The 21423-nt window shown below is 43.4% G+C and overlaps 1 protein-coding gene across 4 annotated transcripts in view; it reads right to left on the bottom strand.

The window, feature by feature from the left end:
• Window positions 1-21423, bottom strand: part of BLTP3B (bridge-like lipid transfer protein family member 3B) — a 154509-nt gene that overhangs the window by 78089 nt on the left and 54997 nt on the right. For 3 of the 4 annotated variants that reach the window (XM_056517317.1, XM_056517321.1, XM_056517319.1), the window contains 2 exons: window positions 3110-3272; window positions 1654-1692 (listed from right to left, as the gene is read on the bottom strand). In XM_056517317.1, coding sequence (XP_056373292.1) covers window positions 1654-1692; window positions 3110-3272 — 202 coding nt within the window. Of the gene's footprint in view, window positions 1-1653; window positions 1693-3109; window positions 3273-17030; window positions 17130-21423 lie in introns of those variants that run through there. The other variant, XM_056517318.1, reaches the window with a different exon arrangement.

Here is a 21423-nt window from a genome sequence, read left to right as displayed (position 1 = left end):
ATACAGGATGCAAAACCGACACAACCGGATACATCTTTTGGCATACGGTTTTCAATACGGTTCTGTAAGGTTTTCAAATTGAAAACGTATACGGGAACTGTATTGCAAAAACGTGGTGTGAACCCAGCCTCAGGCTGGGTTCACACCACGTTTTTTCAAATACGGTAACCGTATACGGTTTTCCGGAAAAAAAAACGTATACGACCGTATCCGAAACCGTATGCATAGAGAATGCATTGTAAACCGTATTCCAAATGTTGTGTACGGTTGCATCCGTTTTGCCTCGGATACGGTTTTGCCGATTTTTCAACCGTAGGCAAAAACGCTGTCGACCACGTTTTTGCCTCCGGTTGGAAAACCGTATGCGAACCGTATGCGGTTCTTTTAACAATGTTGTCTATGAGAACCGTACACAGAATTTCAGAATACGGTTGCACACGGTTTTTCTAATCCGTTTTTGGAGTTGGCACATGCGCAGATTGGAATTTCAAAAGAACAATAGTAACTTTATTAAATTGCTGGAAAACTAATTCCAACAAAATAGCAAAACCGTTGGCAAAAACTGATGCAAACGCATAGAACCCTACGGGGAAAAACCGTATACGTTTTAATTTGGACTCATACGGTTGTATAAGGTTGCATACGTTTTTTGCCATACGTTTTTTAGCGGAAAACCGTATACGGTAACCGTATTTTGAAAACGTGGTGTGAACCCAGCCTTAGAAGGGTTTTTTGACAATAAAGCCGATCACAGCCAATCAGCTGTAACCCATGATGAAACCTAGTAGTAAGTTTCTCTGCAGCAACCCTGTAGGGGAAATTAGGTATTACACAGTGCCCATTGATATAAATGGGTTGTCTGTGTGATGCAGGACAGGATCGGTCCTCCAGAGTGAGAGACACTCTTTGTAACCACAATCTACTCTTTCTTAAAGAGGTACTCTGCTGCTTAGCGTTTGGAACAAACGCTGGAGGCGGGAGCTCGTGACATCATAGCCTCGCCCCATCATGATGTCACGCCCTGTCCCCTCAATGCAAGTCTATGGGAGGGGGCCTGACAGCCCTCACTCCCCCTCCCATAGACTTGAATTGAGGGGGCGGGGCTATGACATCACGAGCTCCCGGCACCGGCTCCAGCATTCGGAACAGTTTGTTCCTAATGTTGAGCAGTGAAGTACCCCTTTAAAAATTTATAGGGGACCCCTTTATTAAAGGGGTATTCCAGTAAAATAATTTTTTTTTTTTCATATCAACTGGCTGAAGTTGAGTTGTTCTTTTCTGCCTGACCAAAGTGCTCTCTGCTGACACCTTTGTCCATGTCAGGAACTGTCAATAGCAGAAGAGGTTTGCTATGGGGATTTGCTCCTACTCTGGACAGTTCCTGAGACAGACAGAGGTGTCAACAGAGAGCACTGTTGCCAGACAGAAAAGAAAAACTAAACTTCAGCAGCTGATAAGTACTGGAAGGAGTAAGATTTTTTTAATAGATGTAATTTACAAATCTGTTTAACTTTCTGGAGCCAGTTGATATGAAAAAAAAAAAATTTTCACTGGAATACTCCTTTATGTCAAAATTCTCTTATATAGTATACGGAAATGGGTTTCATTAACATGAATTTAATCTGAGACTTTATGAGAAATGAGAAAACTAACCAGAGTAATTGGATGAGTCTTTAGCTTAGTCCATGGGATCTGAAAAACAAGGTAAAAAAAATAAAATAAAAAAAATAAAACAGGCTATAAGTAATTTTAAATAAATCAGTCATTTGGCTAATAATGGTTTTGGAAGGAAGTAATATAAATAATGCAACTGAATTTATTATTAGCTTATGAATATCAAAACTGAAAACCAGAGGCGGGAGTTCTACTGCTTGGAATAAGCCTATTACAAGTAATAAGCCAAATCTGCTGTAGCGACGCTGAAGGGAACATTATGTATAATGTGGCCCTAAATAGAGTCTCTGGACATCTTTGTGATCAAGGACCCTTGGTCCACCAGAGCAAGAGACACCAAATATAGTTTGCCACCTTGGCTAATAGATATAGCCTACACAAATTACTTACGTAAGTCCTAATAGGGTACATGGAGCCATTTTATATGACCATTGATTTATTTGACCTGACATCCAGCTTTAGGTCTCCATTGGATATGTCCAGTTCAGGTCCAATGAAAAGCCATCCAGAAAGGTTTGGTATAACAATGAATTGGAAAAAAGATAAAGTCCGGTAGTGCTAGACTAAGGTGTACGGCAACTGGTTTAGTGTGGATAGCTTTGGAGTTCCTTGTGTATAACGTTGGGTGCGATGGTGCATAATCCGACAGCGTATATAAGCATTGACGATAAGAAAGACAAGGATTGCACTCACCATCCAACGATTTTTATTCCATATTGTCGGGCATGACAAGCTGATGGAGGGGTGGAGCCGGGGGACGTGACCGGGACAGACTGTTTCTCGCTACTAAGGCGCTTCTTCCAGCCGGTATTACCGGCTGGAAGAAGCGCCTTAGTAGCGAGAAACAGTCAGTCCCGGTCACGTCCCCCGCCTCCACCCCTCCATCAACCTGTCATGCCCGACAATATGGAACAAAAATCATTGGATGGTGAGTGCAATCCTTGTCTTTCTTATAGTCAAGGTTTGGTATAAGTCTGTGTTAAAATGGGACATCAAGTAGGCACACTAAGTAAGCCAGGGTATAGCCTGGGGGCTGTATGGACATGTGCCCACGAGCTGGCTACCACATGGGACACCAACAAACAACACTACCTTGGCCGATGTAGTTAGATGATAGGCTAGGGTAGAAAGCTTATTCCTATGTAAAGAAAAGTCTAGGGCAGATATTTTTTGGGTTTGCTCAAATCACAATGGTTTGGTTAAGATAAAGCCAAGGCTAAAAACCATCACTATACATAACCTTTTATACTAAACTGCATATTGAAAGTAAATAATCTACCTTAACCCAAAACACAACTGTACACAGCCTAACCAAAGCCACACTTAGTAGAAGCCAAGAGCCTATGTTAGTAGAAGCCAAGAGCCTATGTAGCCCCCTTGATAGTCTTCTGAAATAGACAACATTGATGACAATGACAAATGACCCTGGACTCACCCGAATAGCAGCTTTGTTGCAGAAGACTTTGTTGATGGCAAGCCAGGTAGGTAAATCCAGCATGTTCTGCAGCACATCTTCATCAAGTTCCAGGTTAGTCAACTGACCTTCTCCTTTAAGGGTGCTTAGGTTGATTTTGTCAGGAGACAGATTCTTTGTGAACCTAAAAAAAGAACACGGTACATTTTATTAAATATTACAATACTAACTAAGAATTATATATGACAACAAAAAGTCTTCTGTGTGTATCCCAGAAGATCAGCCATGTCCTCCTCCCTGTTGTCCTGTGTTTGGCTGTAAGTCAATTGGCTGCAGCAGGAGCCTCCCCCCTCTGACATGACAGCACAAAATATAGAATATAAGGGAGTTTGACCCCTGAAATGGAGCGGCAGAAGAATCAGAATCCCAGTTTATAAAATTACTGTGGGCCCAAAAAATGGACCCCAGCAAACTGATTCCCAAATGTTGATGTTGGACAACCCCTTTAGGCATCAAAGATGCATCACATAAATACCAAAAAACAACAGGAAATTTGTCCTGGTACTACTATATTCCTTTGGAATATATCTGCATCCGTGTTGTATTGGCCATTGTGTTGGATTGGTATAAAGGTTGAATGAAATTTCCTAACTGGAACTTGTCACTCCTATATATAATTTAATAAAATTTAAGGCATTTTACCGTAAACTTCAGCAGAAGCGATCACTGTCAGTCGTGATTTATGTAACTGTAATAAAGTCATTACACAGAAATGGGAGGAAATTATTTCCAAAAATAAAATGTAAATGCTTCTATAATTGGCTGCAAGAACTGGTTCATCATGTAGACACCTTCATTAGAGAATTGGCATCTATTCATTTACTCATGCGCACAAGTCAAATCTGAAAAAAGAAAGTGTCCTCTGTCCCTACTGAAGAGGAACGTATCCTCCCTCAAAATCCCTGTGCTTAGTACTTGCCAAGAGTGGTGACGTGTACAGAAGACTGGAGTTTTGCCAATTTGCATGCAGTGTGAGTTACAAAACGTTGGCAAAGATGTGGGATCCAACCCGATCCTCGTCAGGGGAACTTTACAAAGTGTATTTTTTAACTCTATGACACAGTCACACGGCAGATAGTCACAAGGATTTGGGCACAGCATCTGTGTGTATTCTGCACTGAAGTGGGCATTAATTCAGCCAGTAGTCTGGCGTTGCGGAGGTGGTGGTCGCTGTCCAGTGCTACGCCATTTTATGCTAGGGACGTTAGGGACCCACTACTTACAGGTGGCCGTGACGTGGCTAGTGGGCTTGCACTTCATGATCATAAAGTACAATCCTTAGATCATTGTGCATGTTGTGGATGTGCGACCATGTCTGTTTTCTCTATTTTAATTCAGCCAGTAGTCTGTCACCCATTCAATGGGATTCTGCGCAATTTATACATAGTTAGTACAGTTGAAAAAAAAGAAACGTCATCAGGTTTAAACAACGCAGATTTTTTTTCAGACCCTATATTAGACCAAAAACCCTGCTTGAATATACGCTAATGGCCTCCTTTGTCATATATACTGCTGCCCTCTAAAATATAGGGTGGTAAATGGGCCTCCCCTCACATTAATACTGTTGCCAAGCCCCCACGCCCCCCATATATAGTGAGTGCTGCAAAGAGCCCCTATTACATATATACTGCCATTCCTATCATATATACTGCCACCCTCTCATATATAGTGCTGTAAATGCCCCTCTCACATATATACTGATATCCCCCCCAATACATAGTGCAAAGCCCCCAACCCACTTCACACAACCTGGTCTCCAGCTCCTGCATAGACCCTCCCAAATAAGCTTTCACATTAACCTGCTAATCCTACAGAACGTAGAGAAGCCAGCAGGGACCCCTAATGATATCACCAGGCTGGTCCTTGCAGACCGCTCTAGTGATGATATGGGCTCTTTACAGCAGGAGAAGCAGGTAGGTTGAAAATCAATGCAAAATTGAAGCATCTTAAAAGTGTACCTGTTGCTTGCAAAAACTATTTTTTATATAATATAGATAATATTTGTAATACAAGCAGGGCCCTGTACACAGAGGACAAGCAGGGCCCTGTACACAGAGGACAAGCAGGGCCCTGTACACAGAGGACAAGCAGGGCCCTGTACACAGAGGACAAGCAGGGCCCTGTACACAGAGGACAAGCAGGGCCCTGTACACAGAGGACAAGCAGGGCCCTGTACACAGAGGACAAGCAGGGCCCTGTACACTGAGGACAAGCAGGGCCCTGTACACTGAGGACAAGCAGGGCCCTGTACACTGAGGACAAGCAGGGCCCTGTACACTGAGGACAAGCAGGGCCCTGTACACTGAGGACAAGCAGGGCCCTGTACACTGAGGACAAGCAGGGCCCTGTACACTGAGGACAAGCAGGGCCCTGTACACTGAGGACAAGCAGGGCCCTGTACACTGAGGACAAGCAGGGCCCTGTACACTGAGGACAAGCAGGGCCCTGTACACTGAGGACAAGCAGGGCCCTGTACACTGAGGACAAGCAGGGCCCTGTACACTGAGGACAAGCAGGGCCCTGTACACTGAGGACAAGCAGGGCCCTGTACACTGAGGACAAGCAGGGCCCTGTACACTGAGGACAAGCAGGGCCCTGTACACTGAGGACAAGCAGGGCCCTGTACACTGAGGACAAGCAGGGCCCTGTACACTGAGGACAAGCAGGGCCCTGTACACTGAGGACAAGCAGGGCCCTGTACACTGAGGACAAGCAGGGCCCTGTACACTGAGGACAAGCAGGGCCCTGTACACTGAGGACAAGCAGGGCCCTGTACACTGAGGACAAGCAGGGCCCTGTACACTGAGGACAAGCAGGGCTCTGTGCAGGCTCCTGGCTTGTCAATCATAAAGTTTTCACAGGACTATGGTAGTCGTATAAAAATATTGTTTTTATTTGATACAAGAGAACAATAAAATCATGAAAATATAAAAAGCAGAACACAACTAATCACTTTGTAATCCCCAGCTGTATAAGCCTTTACATTAATACCAATGAATACATATGAAGCAAACTGTGTATAAATGCTGCAGATACAAACACCATGCAAGTAATAAGGTTGTGGAAAGCGTGATAGCATTATACTATAATACACAGACAAGAACAATGAAATATGTGCAAAGTGCAAACTACCAACGTCACCATCTGCCAGGGAGCCACGGGAGCACCAGGCCCAACGTATGTTTTGGTGAATATGACCTTCTTTTGCGGAAGACTGTCATATTTAACGAAACATATTGTGGAATGGGGTGTGAGATTCAGGGCAGATGGAATTACCCTAGGGACAGATGGCATGGACCCCTTGTATTCGTGATGCCAGGGCGTGGTTTATTCTCAATACCACCCAAAGGTATACCGCTGGATCCTGGGCGAGGCACGGGGGCAATAATGACTCCGACGTCAAGTTACAGACAACGGTTGCTTTACTGAGTGACAGATGGTACAGTCTATACAGTTCAGCCAGGACCCAAGGAGGTGACCAGTGACTTTAGAGATCTTAAAGGGGTAGTCCAGTGGTGAAAAACGTATCCCCTATCCTAAGGATAGGGGATAAATTTCAGATCGCGAGGTGTCCGACCGCTGGGGCCCCCCGCAATCTCTCTGTATGGGGCCCCGGCTCGCTGGCCAGATAGCGCTTGTTGACCACCGCATGAAGCGGCGGCTGACACGCCCCCTCAATACAACTCTATGGCAGAGCCGGAGAATACCGAAGGCAGGGGTTATATGGGGGAGACTCTGATGGGGTCCGATTGGTCACCTGGTCACTGATACCTCCTGGGTAACAATCACATGACAACTCACATGTTAAACAGTCTTAAAGTGACAACGCTTAAAGACGCTTAAAGTGACACGTAAAATACATGACAAACATATGTGCATGGGCGACAGGTGAAAGGGGGGCCCAGGGGACACTGAAGGGAGGCTGCCTGACAGGGCGGCAAAGGTACAAGTTAACACCTCCCATACTGGGCCACCACAATATGTTGGGGTGAATATATTTTTGCAGAATTTTCACCCTTCATTTTCGTGCTGAATGCATTGGTTTTGCAATTGACACAATCTTAGGCCACGGACAGACAGACAGACGTAACTCTGGATCCCCTGACAACTCAGATCCCCATGGATCCAAGGTCAGTTCAGCAGGTATGTGGTTAATATGGACCCCGATATCTGGAGTTGGCCTACGCAGTGATGAAATTTCCACATCGCCATCGCCCTGCACTGCACCCTCTGCCAGGTAAGATTTGCTGGGTCACTGTAACCTGTCACTTTATAGTCTGCCAGTCATACATTTACAGGAGGCAGAAAGAAAAATGACATTTATGGCTTTGGGAGACGCATTTTAAAAGAAGGGAGAAATTTTTATTGTTTCTTTTCTCTTCCTCATTTAAAAAAGTGAAATGAAAGGAAGTCATTCGCTTTCTTAAAGGGGTACTCCAGCCTTAGACATCTTACTCCCTATACAAAGGATAGGGGATAAGATTAGAGATGAGCGAACTTACAGTAAATTCGATTCGTCACAAACTTCTCGGCTCGGCAGTTGATGACTTTTCCTGCATAAATTTAGTTCAGCTTTCCGGTGGGCTGGAAAAGGTGGATACAGTCCTAGGAAAGAGTCTTCTAGGACTGTATCCACCTTTTCCAGCCCACGGGAGCACCTGAAAGCTGAACTAATTTACGCAGGAAAAGTCAACAACCGCCGAGCCGAGAAGTTCGTGACAAATCGAATTTACTGTAAGTTCGCTCATCTCTAGATAAGCCCTCGTGACGTCAAGCCACGCCCCCTCCATTCATGTCTATGGGAGGAGGCATGACATCCGTCATGCCCCCTCCCATAGACATGAATGGAGGGGGCGTGCCGTGATGTCTCGGGAGCAGCGCACAACACAGAATGCCGGGGGCTGAACCGGGATCACGGGGGTCCCAGCAGCAGGACCCCTGTGATCATATCCTTTGGATAGGGGATAAGATGTCTAAAGCCGGACTACTCCTTTAACTCCATTTCTTCCCTTTGCAGGTCATTCTGAGTCATGCTGATCTTGGAAAGTCCTGCTGCTGAAAACACCAAGGACAATGCTCTGCAGGGCAAACAAACACTATACTGGACATGTATGACATACCGGTCATATCACAGAAAAAATAAAAAGATCCTTTTAAAATGTTCCACACTAGGTCATGAAGATTCTTTACTTATGTATCTAGCTTCTGAATTTGGCTCACAAATCCCTCTGTTCTGCTGTTCATTTATTCTGACATCCACTGCTCAGGAAGGGGGGGGTGTTTGAGGCAAGCACTGAGCCCGCCCTCACTCACCATGCATTTACTTCCTCCCTAAGTCTCCTGTGCTGGGTCTCTTTATCCAGTCATTGCAGACTGCCCTGTAACCCCCTCCTCTCCCTGTGTCACAGTCATTAGTGTCCCTGCATCTCTACCCTTTGTCACAGTCATTAGAGTCCCCTTAAAAGGAGTAGTCCAGTGGTGAACAAGTGGTGAGCAACTTATCCCCTATCCTAAGGATAGGGGATAAGTTGCAAATCGCGGGGTGTCCGACCGCTGGGGCCCCCCTTGATCTCCAGTACGGGGCCCCTACAGCCCGCCCGAAGGGGGCGTGTCGACTGCCTTCGGCCATCTCCGGCTCTGCCATAGGGATGTATTGAGGAGGCGTGTCTGCCGCCGCTTCGTGCGGTGGTCGACACCCGCTATCTGGCCGGAGAGCCTGGCCCCCATACAGAGAGATCACGGGGGGCCCCAGCGGTCGGACCCCCCGCGATCTCAAACTTATCCCCTATTCTTAGGATAGGGGATAAGTTTTTCACCACTGGACTACCCCTTTAACTTTCTGTATGTGCCACAGTCATTAGTGTCCCTTCATGTCCTCTCATGTGCCACAGTCAATAGTGTCCCCTCATCTCCTCTCATGTGTCATGTTCATTAGTGTCCCCTCACAATCATTAGTGTACCATCATCATTGAAAAAATACAAATAAACTGTCGCCCTCATCTGATCCCCTGTTCAGCCTCTGGTTGCCGCTCTGGTTTTACATGAGTAGCGGATGTCACATGACTGCCACAACCAATCATCAGCCTCTTCAGTCAAGCTTCTTACTCCATGCTAATTGGCTGCAGCAGTCACCTGACATCTACTACTCATGTAATACTGGAGGCAGAACAGGTGATCAGTGGGGAGGCAGAGGTAGGTAAAATATATTTAATTTTTTTTAATTATAATTTTTTAGGACAACCCCTATTGGAAAAGGCTGAGAAAGCCTAGGCCTCACAACAAAATTCTCAGTCACCATGACGACCTGGCACCTAGGATTTGTCAAGCCCTGGAACAACAACTTGAGATGGGAATACTTCTTTTAGACTGGGTTCACATCGGCGTATTATTCCATTGTTCTGCTCACAACAACATGATAAATAGTGGAGGATCCATGATACCCCAAAAATGAACAGTTTGCAAAGTAGGGGTAAAGTCCTGGGAAAAAAAAAAAAGTGAGGGAACTCCAAATCCAAGATTTCCAATCAAGGGCTGGTCCTGCAGGACTCCTGCTAATGGGAATGGTTTTGCTGCTGTGAAAAAAGTGCAAGAACTCAGTTCCTATGCGTTCCTGCAGGACTTGAGCCCTGTATGCAAGTACGGTTCGACAAAAGGCAAACAGTATGACACGCATGTGACCATAAACATACAAAACTGCAAAGTGCTAAAAAGGTTTTCGAAGTTGAAAAAGTCATCACCCCCATCATGTATGCAGGCCTGCAGGGGATGCCGCTGGGTGTTTTACCTGTTCCTCAGACTTCATGTTCTACATTTTATCTCTAGCCTTCTGAATTGTACTATCATTTTCCACACTTTCTCTGTAATAGTCTATGGCAGTGGTCTCTAATCTGAGGACCGCCTGCTGTCGCAAAACTACAACTCCCATACATAAAAAAAAATTGTGTGTGTGTATGTATATTATATATATATATATATATATATATATATATATATATAAATAAAATTAATTATTATTATTATATTATATGATTATATATATATATTATATTTACACACACACACACACACACAATTATTTTCTTATTTCTTAAATTTTTAAATTTTTTTTTATATATTATTTTTTTTATGAATGGGAGTTGTAGTTTTGCAACAGCAGGATTGTCCGTGACACAACCAAATGACACGTTTCCACTTCAATCAGCAGGCAAACAACAGTACTTTATGCAAGTCCGGCCCTTCGCCAGCTTTATTAGACAGGTTGCAGGATAAATAAAAACATAAAAGACAGGAACAAACAAAATCCTAGACCATCTAGTCACTAACTTAAAGGGGTATTCCAGGAAAAAAAAAACTTTTTCTTATATATCATCTGGCTCCAGAAAGTTGAACAGATTTGTAAATTACTTCTATTAAAAAAATCTTAATCCTTCCAGTACCTATGAGCTGCTGAAGTTGAGTTATTTTCGGTCTGGCAACAGTGCTCTCTGCTTGTCTCGGGAACTGCACAGAATAGAACAGGTTTGCTATGGGGATTTGCTTCTACTCTGGACAGTCCCCGAGACAGGTGTCATCAGAGAGCACTTAGACAGAAAAGTACAACTCAATTTCAGCAGCTCATAAATAATGAAAGGATTCATATTTTTTAATAGAAGTAATTTACAAATCTGTTTAACTTTCTGGAGCTAGTTGAGATTTTTATATATATATATATATATATATATATATATATATATATATATATATATATATATATATAAAAAAGTTTTTTTTCCTGGATAACCCCTTTAACAATCCAGCGTGCCCTGACTATCAACTGGTGGGCTTTGTGCTCACCATGATCCCTGCCTCCCCCCAAAGCCACCTTGCCATCTTCTGGGGAGAGCCCAGACTACACTGTCTGAATTGCTTTTAAACTGACTACCCCTCTCTGCTACCACATTAATTAGGCCACAGGTGGAGGTTTCTCCAGGGTTATCTAGGAAAATACACCCTTTACTTGCCACACTGTCACAATATATACCATATAAACCCGAGTATAAGCTGAGGCACCTAATTTTGACCACAAAAAACTGGGAAAACGTATTGACTCGAGTGCATTCTAGGTGTTGCAGTTACAAACTACAACGCCCAACATGCCCTGATACAGCTTATGCAGCTGGCCCAAAACTTAAACTCATGTTTTACCATATTAATATTTTTATAGCAAACATTTTCAGAAGGCTTGTCACCCCCTTATAAAATGGCACTGCACGGTAACTGCGGCAGCCTGAAACTCTGCCCCGCTGCTCTCCGGTGGGCTCGTGACGTCATTGATGCCTTTCTCCCTGGTAACAGTCTTCCTCTGCAATATGAAGTGAGGCTGAAGAAGTTCATCTGGGAATGATAAAACTTTTTGCAAGCCAGGCTACAAAAGAGCTGAGACACATGGAACAAAAATCACTGTATCAGCCGCTCGTTGGGGACGACAAGATGTTGTAGGATTAAATTTACAACGCGAAGAGTGCCACTCGGATATTTGTTTCTAAAGGTGACCATACGCCTTTAGTTTGGCCGACAGCTATTGCTCTCTATACACGTGCATGCTCGGATCAGCCGAGCATGCATGTGTTCTCAGTGTGGAGAGGGTGATAAGTCATTGCATTATTGGTGGCATGTCTCATTGGAAACAAGAGGATCTGAATTTTACATGTGCCACCCTTCTATTTTTGAGTTGGGGACAACCCCCTGCATGGCATGCTGGGATCACCTCCCCCCTTCACACCCCTTTTTGCCAAATAAAAATAAAAAAAATTAAATTATCTATCCATCCAATTATCACATTCCTGAATCTACGTGGTCAAAGTCGGAAAAAAAAAATTCAACTGATTTTTGGTGACTCATATTTCACTAAAAAAAATTTTGAATAAAAAAAGTCAAAATGATCACATTCCTGATCCCGCACAGTTAAAGGGGTACTCTGGTGGAATTATTATTTTTTTTTTTAAATCAACTGATGCCAGAAAGTTAAACAGATTTGTAAGTGACTTCTATTAAAAAAAAATCTTAATCCTTCCAGTACTTCTTAGAGGCTGTATACTACAGTGGAAATTCTTTTCTTTTTAGATTTCATTTCTGTCACGACCACAGTGCTCTCTGCTGACACCTCTGTCCATGTCAGGAACAATTCCCCAATAGCAAACATATGCTGCTCTGGACAGTTCCTAAAATGGACAGAGGTGTCAGCAGAGAGCACTGTGGTCATGTCAGAAAAGAAATCCCAAAAGAAAAGAATTTCCTCTGTAGTATACAGCCGCTAATAAGTGCGGGAAGGATTAAGAATTTTTAATAGAAGTAATTTACAAATCTGTGTAACTTTCTGGCACCAGTTGTTTAAAAAAAAATAAAAAAAAAAAATAAAAAAGGTTTTCCACCAGAGTAACCCTTTAAAGAAGTCATCCAGGAAAAAAAAAACTTTTTTTTATATATCAACTGGCTCCAGAAAGTTAAACAGATTTGTAAATTACTTCTATTAAAAAAATATTAATCCTTTCAGTACTTACGAGCTTCTGAAGTTAAGGTTGTTCTTTTCTGTCTAAGTGCTCTCTGATGACACGTGTCTCGGGAACCGCCCAGTTTAGAAGAGGCTTGCTATGGGGATTTGCTTCTAAACTGGGCGGTTCCCGAGACACGTGTCATCAGAGAGGACTTAGACAGAAAAGAACAACCTTAACTTCAGAAGCTCATAAGTACTGAAAGGATTCAGATTTTTTAATAGAAGTAATTTACAAATCTGTTTTACTTTCTGGAGCCAGTTGATATATACAAAAAAAAGGTTTTTCCTGGATAACCCCTTTAACAGCGTAAACACACAAAAAAAAAGTCAAATGCCAAAATTGTTGTTTTTTTGGGGTGACCTAATACTCCTAAAAAAAAAAAATATATATATTTTAATAAAAAGTAAAACAAAGTCAATACTGCGCCAAATTTAGCTCATTGCGCAAAAAAAATTGCCCTCAAATAGCTCCGTAGGTGTAACAAAAATTTAAAATCCTGCCTCCTAACTTTCTTGCTGGCTACTTGCTAACTTTTTCTTGCTGGCTACAAGATTCAAAACAAATCTGCCAAGCGCTGCCATAAGGCTCATAAACACCAGGTAATATGTTGTGAAATACATATAATGCAGATGCTTGTTCTACCCTCCTCTCGGTCTGTCCCTGTATACAGGTGAAAACAAGATTTACGAGTTTCCCCTCTCTGTAACGTATGAGGAGAACAAAGACATTTTGCAATGAAACTAGAATACAACCTGTAGTCATAGCTACTGAATCTATTCCACCTGATGAAGAAGCCAAAAGCAGGCAAAGTCCACACCGCTAATATCACTACAACCAATGGAAGGTTATACAAGCAAATAAACCAAAGCACTGGCCTGCAAATTGTATTCTGACAGTACATAAGGCTGTTCATGAGCACTGCAGTGCATGGACATGAATATTAAAGGGGGTGTCCAGGAAAAAGAAAACAAAAAGTAAAATAAAGCAACTTACTGATATAATGTTATCAGTCATAGTGCAGAGATCTCCCATATAAGCTGAGCTGTCCGGCTTGTAGCTGTGATGTCACATCACAGAATGTGAATGCAGTCAGCTCCATCCCTGCTGCCCCCCCCCCCCCCATGTCTGCTTAGGATGAGAACAGTGATGTGAAGAGGGAAGCTCATATTACTGCTCATTAGATTTAAAAGGGGTACTCCGCAGCTCAGCGTTTGGAACAAACTGTTCCGAATGCTGAAGCCGGCTGCCAGGAGCTCAAGACGTCATAGCCCCGCCCCCTCATGACATCATGCCCACCCCCTCAATGCAAGTCTATGGGAGGGGCCGTGACAGCTGTCACCCCCCCTCCCATAGGCTTGCATTGAGGGAGTGGGGCTTGACATCATGAGGGGGCAGGGCTATGACGCACGAGCTCCCTGCGCCGGCTCCAGTGTTCGGAACAGTTTGTTCCAAGAGGTGAGCAGCAGAGTACCCCTTCAAGCCATCAGTGAGCCTGTTCTGAAACTACTGTGACTGAGAAAGGTTTCCAAAGAGCAGTAATATAAGCTCCCCTCTTCACATTACTGGTCAAGTCCTGAGCAGACAGGAGGATAGGGGGGGGGGGGGGAGTAGGGATGGAGCAGACTGCATTCAGAGAGTGTGATGGGAAATCAAAGCTACAAGCCAGACAAGTCAGCAGATCCGTGCAATAAGGCTCATAACGGTACATTAGTAAGTTGCTTTATAATACTTTTTGACACCATACACAGGTTGTTTCTTTAGCCGGACAACCCCTTTTAAGTGGTTGCATTCCTCCAATAACAGCGCCACCCCCTCGCACATGTTATGTGCATTATTGCAGCTAAGCTTTGGAACCAAACCAAGATACCAGTCCACATTTTCTGGAAGAGAAATCTGACATTTTCTAATCTTATACATAATATTTAAAGGGATTCTCTACACTTTAATAGATGCCTAGCATAGGTCATAAATAGCTGTTCAGTGGGGGTCCAACTTCCAGAACTTCCATCGATTAGGGGATTAAAAGGGCTTGTTCAAGTGCTGCAGTCTCCTCACTTACTACCAAGTATCACCTCCTCTGGTCTAGGACCTGCTAACCATATTTCAACCCTATGGGAGCACAAAGGGGCCTACAACTATATGGGTGCACAAAGCGGGCACTATTACTGTGTGGGTCAATACACAAGGGGAGTTTTTACAGAGGTAGGGATTGTGCTGGAGAATGGAGCCTAAAATATTTATCTGGCAGGCTCCGCAGAGTCAGGTCTCAGCCGCAAGAAATCTTCATGCGGTCTAGGCTGGATAGTGAAAAAGAGGAAAAGTGAACAGCTCCAAACAGAGAAGACGCCCCCTGTAATGCACTTAGAGAAGATGTCACCTGTGAGTCACTGGATGTAAATTAAATCACTTATATGGTATACAGATCCTGTGTACAGCTGATATCTACTTCTATATGGTCCTGTACATAATCCCTTATACGGTGTACAGATCCTGTGTACAGCTGGTATCTACCTCTGTATGGTCACTGTATATAATCAATTATATGGTATACAGATCCTGTGCACAGCTGGTATATACTTCTATATGGTTCTGTAAATAATCACTTATATGGTAAATGTACAGCTGGTATCTACCACTGTATGTGGGAATGTTGGCAAATTTTTAGGGTGATTATGTATTGCTGCGTGATTGTGTATTGCCCCCATTAATCCTGTACAGAAAATACAATTTAAAAAAATTATATGTATTATCTTGTTTAAATTAGTAAAAAAAAAAAAAATTCCTTGGAATTTCTTCTGAAAAGGACTATTTAATTCCAGCTAATTGGGGAAATTTAACACTTGGGTTTTTCTTCCTCAAGCTCAGCGTTTTCCAAACAGTGTCTCCAGCTCTGTTACAAAACTACAATTCCCAGCATGCCCGGACAGCCAAAGGGTGTAGTTTTTGCAACAGCTGGAGAAACACTGTTTGGAAAACACTCTTTTAGCTCATGAGGCTATGGATTTGATAGAATCTCTTTGTGAGATTTATCAAAACCTGTGTAGATGAAGAACTGTCCAGTTGCCCATGATCAATCTTGCTCTTTCTTAAACAGCAATGGGACAAGACACTTCATGGTTTCAATTAGCCCTTAGTACAAAAGCTTAGTGATTGCAATATACACTTGGTAGCATCTTGAATGTTACTGAAACTGAACTAGGACAGTATTGTAAACAAAGGGGCTAAAACTTTAGTCATGTGTCTTTAGTGTCACCTTTATTCTACTCTCAATTGTGACCCTATTCACAATATAAGTTTATGAACCCAACTTAAAAGGGGTATTCCAGGAAAAAACGTTATATATATTTATATATATATATATATCTATCAACTGGCTCCAGAAAGTTAAACAGATTTGTAAATTACTTCTATTAAAAAATCTTAATCCTTCCAATAATTATCAGGTGCTGAAGTTGAGTTGTTCTTTCCTGTCTGGCAACAGTGCTCTCTGCTGACATCTCTGCTTGTCTCGGGAACTGCACAGAGTAGAAGAGGTTTGCTATGGGGATTTGCTTCTACTCTGGACAGTTCACGAGACACGTGTCATCAGAGAGCAGTTAGACAGAAAAGAACAACTCAACTTCAGCAGCTCATAAGTACTGAAAGGATTAATATTTTTTACAAGTAATTTACAAATCTGTTTAACTTTCTGGAGCCAGTTGAATATATATAAGTTTTTTCCTGGATAATCCCTTTATTGTCTGTTCATACCACCATCAATGTTTTTCTAACAATAATGAGCCTGTTGAACAAAATCAACTGTGTCTGATGGATGCAATAGGCTTCCGGCACGTGTACATTGGTTTCATGAGAACAGTACTGCTTGGTGTGCCATTTTTCCCCCTCAAATATGATGGAATCTCCAACACAGGTGTGAACAGGGCCTTAGTAGGAAGAGCGTTTCTTCTACACCCGACCCATTTCTTTAGAGTTCATTCTACTCTGCCACAGCACTGGACTGCCCAAACCACATGGTATGTCTCAGTACAGTCAACGCTCCCCTATATACTGGACTCAGCGCCTCCTTAGACTGGTATCTAATACAACCCTCCCAGTCCTAGCTATAGTGCACCTTCAGGGTTAAGCCCCCCATAACCCAAGCTTCCTTGGCTCTCCTTCAGGCCTGGAGTTGACAGCATGCTCAGCCTATGCCCCAGAGGTCAAGCTGTCCCTTTCCACAGCTAGATAATCCTAACCTAGAACTCTAGTGAACCCAGTCAGTGGTTCCAAAAACTCCTTTTCACCCTTTTCCAGCCCACCACCTCTTTGACAATGCACAAGCCCCTCTGGCCTCTAGTCCATCAACAAACCCCGGATGGAAAAGACTAAACATCCAAAAAGGTCCCCATTAGAGCAAAGCCAATTCACCCAGCCAACTTCACCGTTACGAGCCATGGAGATTTATCAAAACCTGTGCAAAGGAAAACTTGCCCAGTTGCCCATAGCAACCAATCAGATCACTTCTTTCATTTTTCACAGGCCATCTTTAAAATGAAAGAAGCGATCTGATTGGTTGCTATGGGCAACTGGGCAAGTTTTCCTCTGCACAGGTTTTGATAAATTTCCTGTCTAATGAGGATGGAGCCCTCCAACTCTCCCCTTTGTTCTCAGAGACACAAGCCACCCCCGAAAGAAGTACAGCAACGGCTTACCCGTCTTCTCTTTACTCAAAACACGTGAACTATTAGTCAAACTGAACGTTCATGTGTATGGGCAGTCGGGGTAAAATCGGGAGAGAAAGTTGCTACCTGAACAAAGGTCTTCCAAGCAACTCACATAGAACATCCCTTATTAATGGGGTACTCCACTGCTCAGCATTTGGAACAAACTGTTCCGAACACAGGAGCCGGGAGCTCGTGACGTCATAGCCCTGCCCCCTCAATGCAAGTCTATTGGAGGGGGCGTGACGGTTGTCACGCCCCCTCCCATAGACTTGCATTGAGGGGGTGAGGCGTGACAACATGAGGAGGCGGGGCTATGACGTCACGAGCTCCCGGCTCTAACGTTCCCCTTTAACTCTTTTGCCCTTCATATCATCGTGGCGGTGCAGTATTATACAGTCACAAAGCCAACATTGCCATATTACCTCCAGGCTCTTCCTGGGCCAACACTGGTACCTTCTTCTGTTATATGACTACCGAGACGCCATCATTCTCATTGACTAGTACTGAGAGAGCATAGCGGCACCGCCAAATACAGCAAACCGCCAATCCAAGCAACCGTCAATACATAAAACACACACAGTGACCCCCCCCGACCTACAATGGCCCCGACATACGATGGCCTCTCAGAGGCCATCGCATGTTGACGGCAGCATCAACATACGATGCTTTTGTATGTCGGGGCCATCGCATAAACGGGTATCCGGCAGCGCAGACTTCTTCACCTGCCACCGGATAGCCGTTTATGGTGCCCCGTGTGCTCCGGTGATGGTCTCCTACCTGTCCTCAGGGCTCCAGAGCGTCCTCTTTGGGATCCCCTGCATCGCCGGCGCTCTCCGTCGTCATCACGTCGCCGCGCACGCCGTCCCGTCATCCAATAGGAGCAGCGTGCGTAGTGACGTGATAGTGGCGACGGAGTGACGTGATGGCGGCAACGGAGAAGCAGAGACGTCCGGAGCGTCGGGGACACCCCGGGGACGCGGCAACAGCGATGGAGGGCGACATCCAGGGCAGCGGTGACGAGTGGTGACGGATCCGGAGCGGCGGGGACAGGCGAGTATAACTTCCTATTCTTTCCAATGCACAAATCCCTCAACATACGATGGTTTCAACAAACGATGGTTCATTTGGAACGGATTACCATCGTATGTTGAGGGACGTATTGTATATACACAATACCCTCATAATATGTACAAAGCAGCCAATATGGCGAGAACACAGATTACCCCTTGTAAATCGGGCTGACAAACTGCCTACACTTCCATGAATATTATAACATACAATTTAACACAATGATCATTTTATGAGATTATAAAATAGGTCGGTTATTTGTCCTCTTTACATAAAGTCACAGATTAGATCGTAACTCACGCCCAGCTATGTGGCAAATCTAACACAACTCCAAAGTCCAAAGGAACACTGTAAAACACAGATTGATACCAGCGCTGCTACTGCCATGGATGCGACACCGAGTAACCCGACCAAAGCTCATCTAGTCATCTCCGGGAAAACCAATGTTTATGTACCGCAACTCACAATTATATACAGTCATGGCCGTAAATGTTGGCACCCCTGAAATATGAGCCAAAAAGGAGCCTTTTTATTGATTTGTTGTAAACGTCCCAAATAGGCAAAACCCCCCCTTTATGTAAGATAATCTTATGAGAATTAATAACTGGAATCAATAAACTAGATACAAAGATTAATTAGCCATAATTAAGTGTATTACTCAATATGAGTTACTAGGATCCACAATATGGAGTACCTCATGTGTTAATATTAAGCGTTTCAAACCGAAACAAATATTATTAAAGCTTATAATTTAATATTACAAATGGCCAATGACATCTATTGAATGACTATATGCCTCAGTATCTCTGGGTGAGACTATAGGGGTCACTATTCCCCTTCAGTTTTGTGAGGATGGCAACTATGTTGCCCAATAATGTTGTTGACATATCAGTTATTATCAATGATTACTATGAATTCTAAAACCGTTAGTTCATAGTTTCATTTATGGTCTAATTGTCCCTCACCCAATATACCTTAATAATGTAAGATTGAAGTACTCATCAACCTATATGGATATTTTATGATTAATGATGAGATAGACATTGGCCCTCATTTACTATTCTAAACCCCACTTGTTTTGTCGGGTTTTTTTGGCGCATCTTTGTCTGCGACATGTCGCAGACATCGTGCGCCAGTCTGCGACACGATGCAACATTTTTTCCCGACAGACCCGATGTGGATTCTCCCAAACCCGACATTTCTGAGCTTTCCCACGTATTTATAAAGGTTTCCAACCCAAATTTGTTGAATTGTTGTGGATTTTTTCCCGACAGCTCAGAGGAGTTGGAAACCAAAACAAACAAAACCCACGTGCGACAAACAGGATGCGACATAATAATAAATACCAGGGGAAAAAAGCAGTCGGGTAAGAAAGCAACATAGACTTACAACCCGATTTTCTAAGTAAATGAGGGCCAATGTGTGCATAGTTGGTACAATATAATACTTACCTAGCAATCTATTGTGTGGATATTTATTCCAAACAATTAGATAGATAAGGATGAACTGTGGGCATAATTTGCTATAACCAAATACAATGCTTACCTAGTAACTACACTGGTATTTTGGCAAATAAAATAAAATTCCACATAATTTTTTCCATGTAGGTAACTCTTTTTGACTGTAAGGTAAAGAGAAAATAATACCACCTTATTTAGTCTCTTCCGCACAGTCGTCTAGATCCCTAGAGAAGCTGGACTAACAGTCCGCGCAGACGTGATTGCGCATCCCTACTTGGACAAGTACCTATAATTGCCTTTCATAGACTATCAGTCAGCGCAGACGGGACTGCGCATCATTCACGGCGCACACGCATGTCGCGCAGACAGGATGAAGTGATGTAGTCCAATCACAGTAGCCGCGAGTGGCGCGGTGAAAGGCTATTTGCTCAGTAATGTGACAATCGTGATGTCAATAAATGCAGGGCATTCTGGACCCAAACGATTGGTGGTAGAGTAAGCCTTGATAGGATAGAATAGATGCCTATTAAGCATAGACCAATGACGCTCGTTTTTGGAAAAGGGAAGTGATGTCTTTTGATGACATCATTGAATAGGAGGTTATTTAAACCCCTGCAAGGCTCTTCTGCACGCCATTTGCCTCTAAGCCCTTGAGAAAGCCACAGCTTGTGGCAAAACGTCGGTCGGGCGGGCAATGTGTGATTGATTTTAATTTGAATTCACCTAGAGAATTGTGGACTGCCGAAACAGTTCTCTCACACAGGTCACTAGCATGCAGTTGCATGCAACTACTATCACTTGAGCACTTGTGAATTGGATTTTAATCATGGCTCAATAAAAGTTATATTTTATTATTGGATGGAAAATTTAGGGTACTAGTGATCGCATAGCGATCAATTGAAAATAACTGAATCAGTCATATACAGCACAATCAACTATAAGTCCCAGCAAGCCGATAAGCTTTCCTAAGTTCACCCTGCACTCCTTCATGCTATTCTGAGCTGTAACGGATTGTACCATCTTTCCAAACACAGTAAATCAGGCCAGTTAACCGTAACCTTGTGTCGCAGTGATTATTTGCCCCGTGCCTGGCTCAGGTGAAGCTGACCTACCTTGGGTGGTATATAGGTCAACCATGTCCTGGCGTCACAATAAGGTTAATTACATATTACCCTGTCCGACACCACAAGGGCCTTTCTTATTGTTCAGTTATCCTGAGTTACAGCCAGTATTATACTTCAGAGCTGCACTCAGCGTTCTACTGGACTTTATTAGAAAATGTCAACAAACTTGTAGACCAGGGTTTCTCAACCAGGGTGCCTCCAGCTGTTGCAAAACTACAACTCCCGGCATGCCGGGAGTTGTACTTTTGCAACAGCTGGAGGCATCCTGGTTGGAAAACACTGTAGTAAATAGAAACATCCCTATTAGTTTCTATGACCTTGTATAATTACTTTTTTTTTTTTTACTGTACAGTGCCACTCCGAAATGCAAACCAGTGGGGAACGCTA

Source organism: Hyla sarda, chromosome 4 (genome assembly GCF_029499605.1).
Source record: "Hyla sarda isolate aHylSar1 chromosome 4, aHylSar1.hap1, whole genome shotgun sequence".
NCBI lineage: Eukaryota > Metazoa > Chordata > Amphibia > Anura > Hylidae > Hyla > Hyla sarda.
Note: the sequence above shows the minus strand (reverse complement) of the source record. Positions and strands in the feature narration are given on the sequence as shown.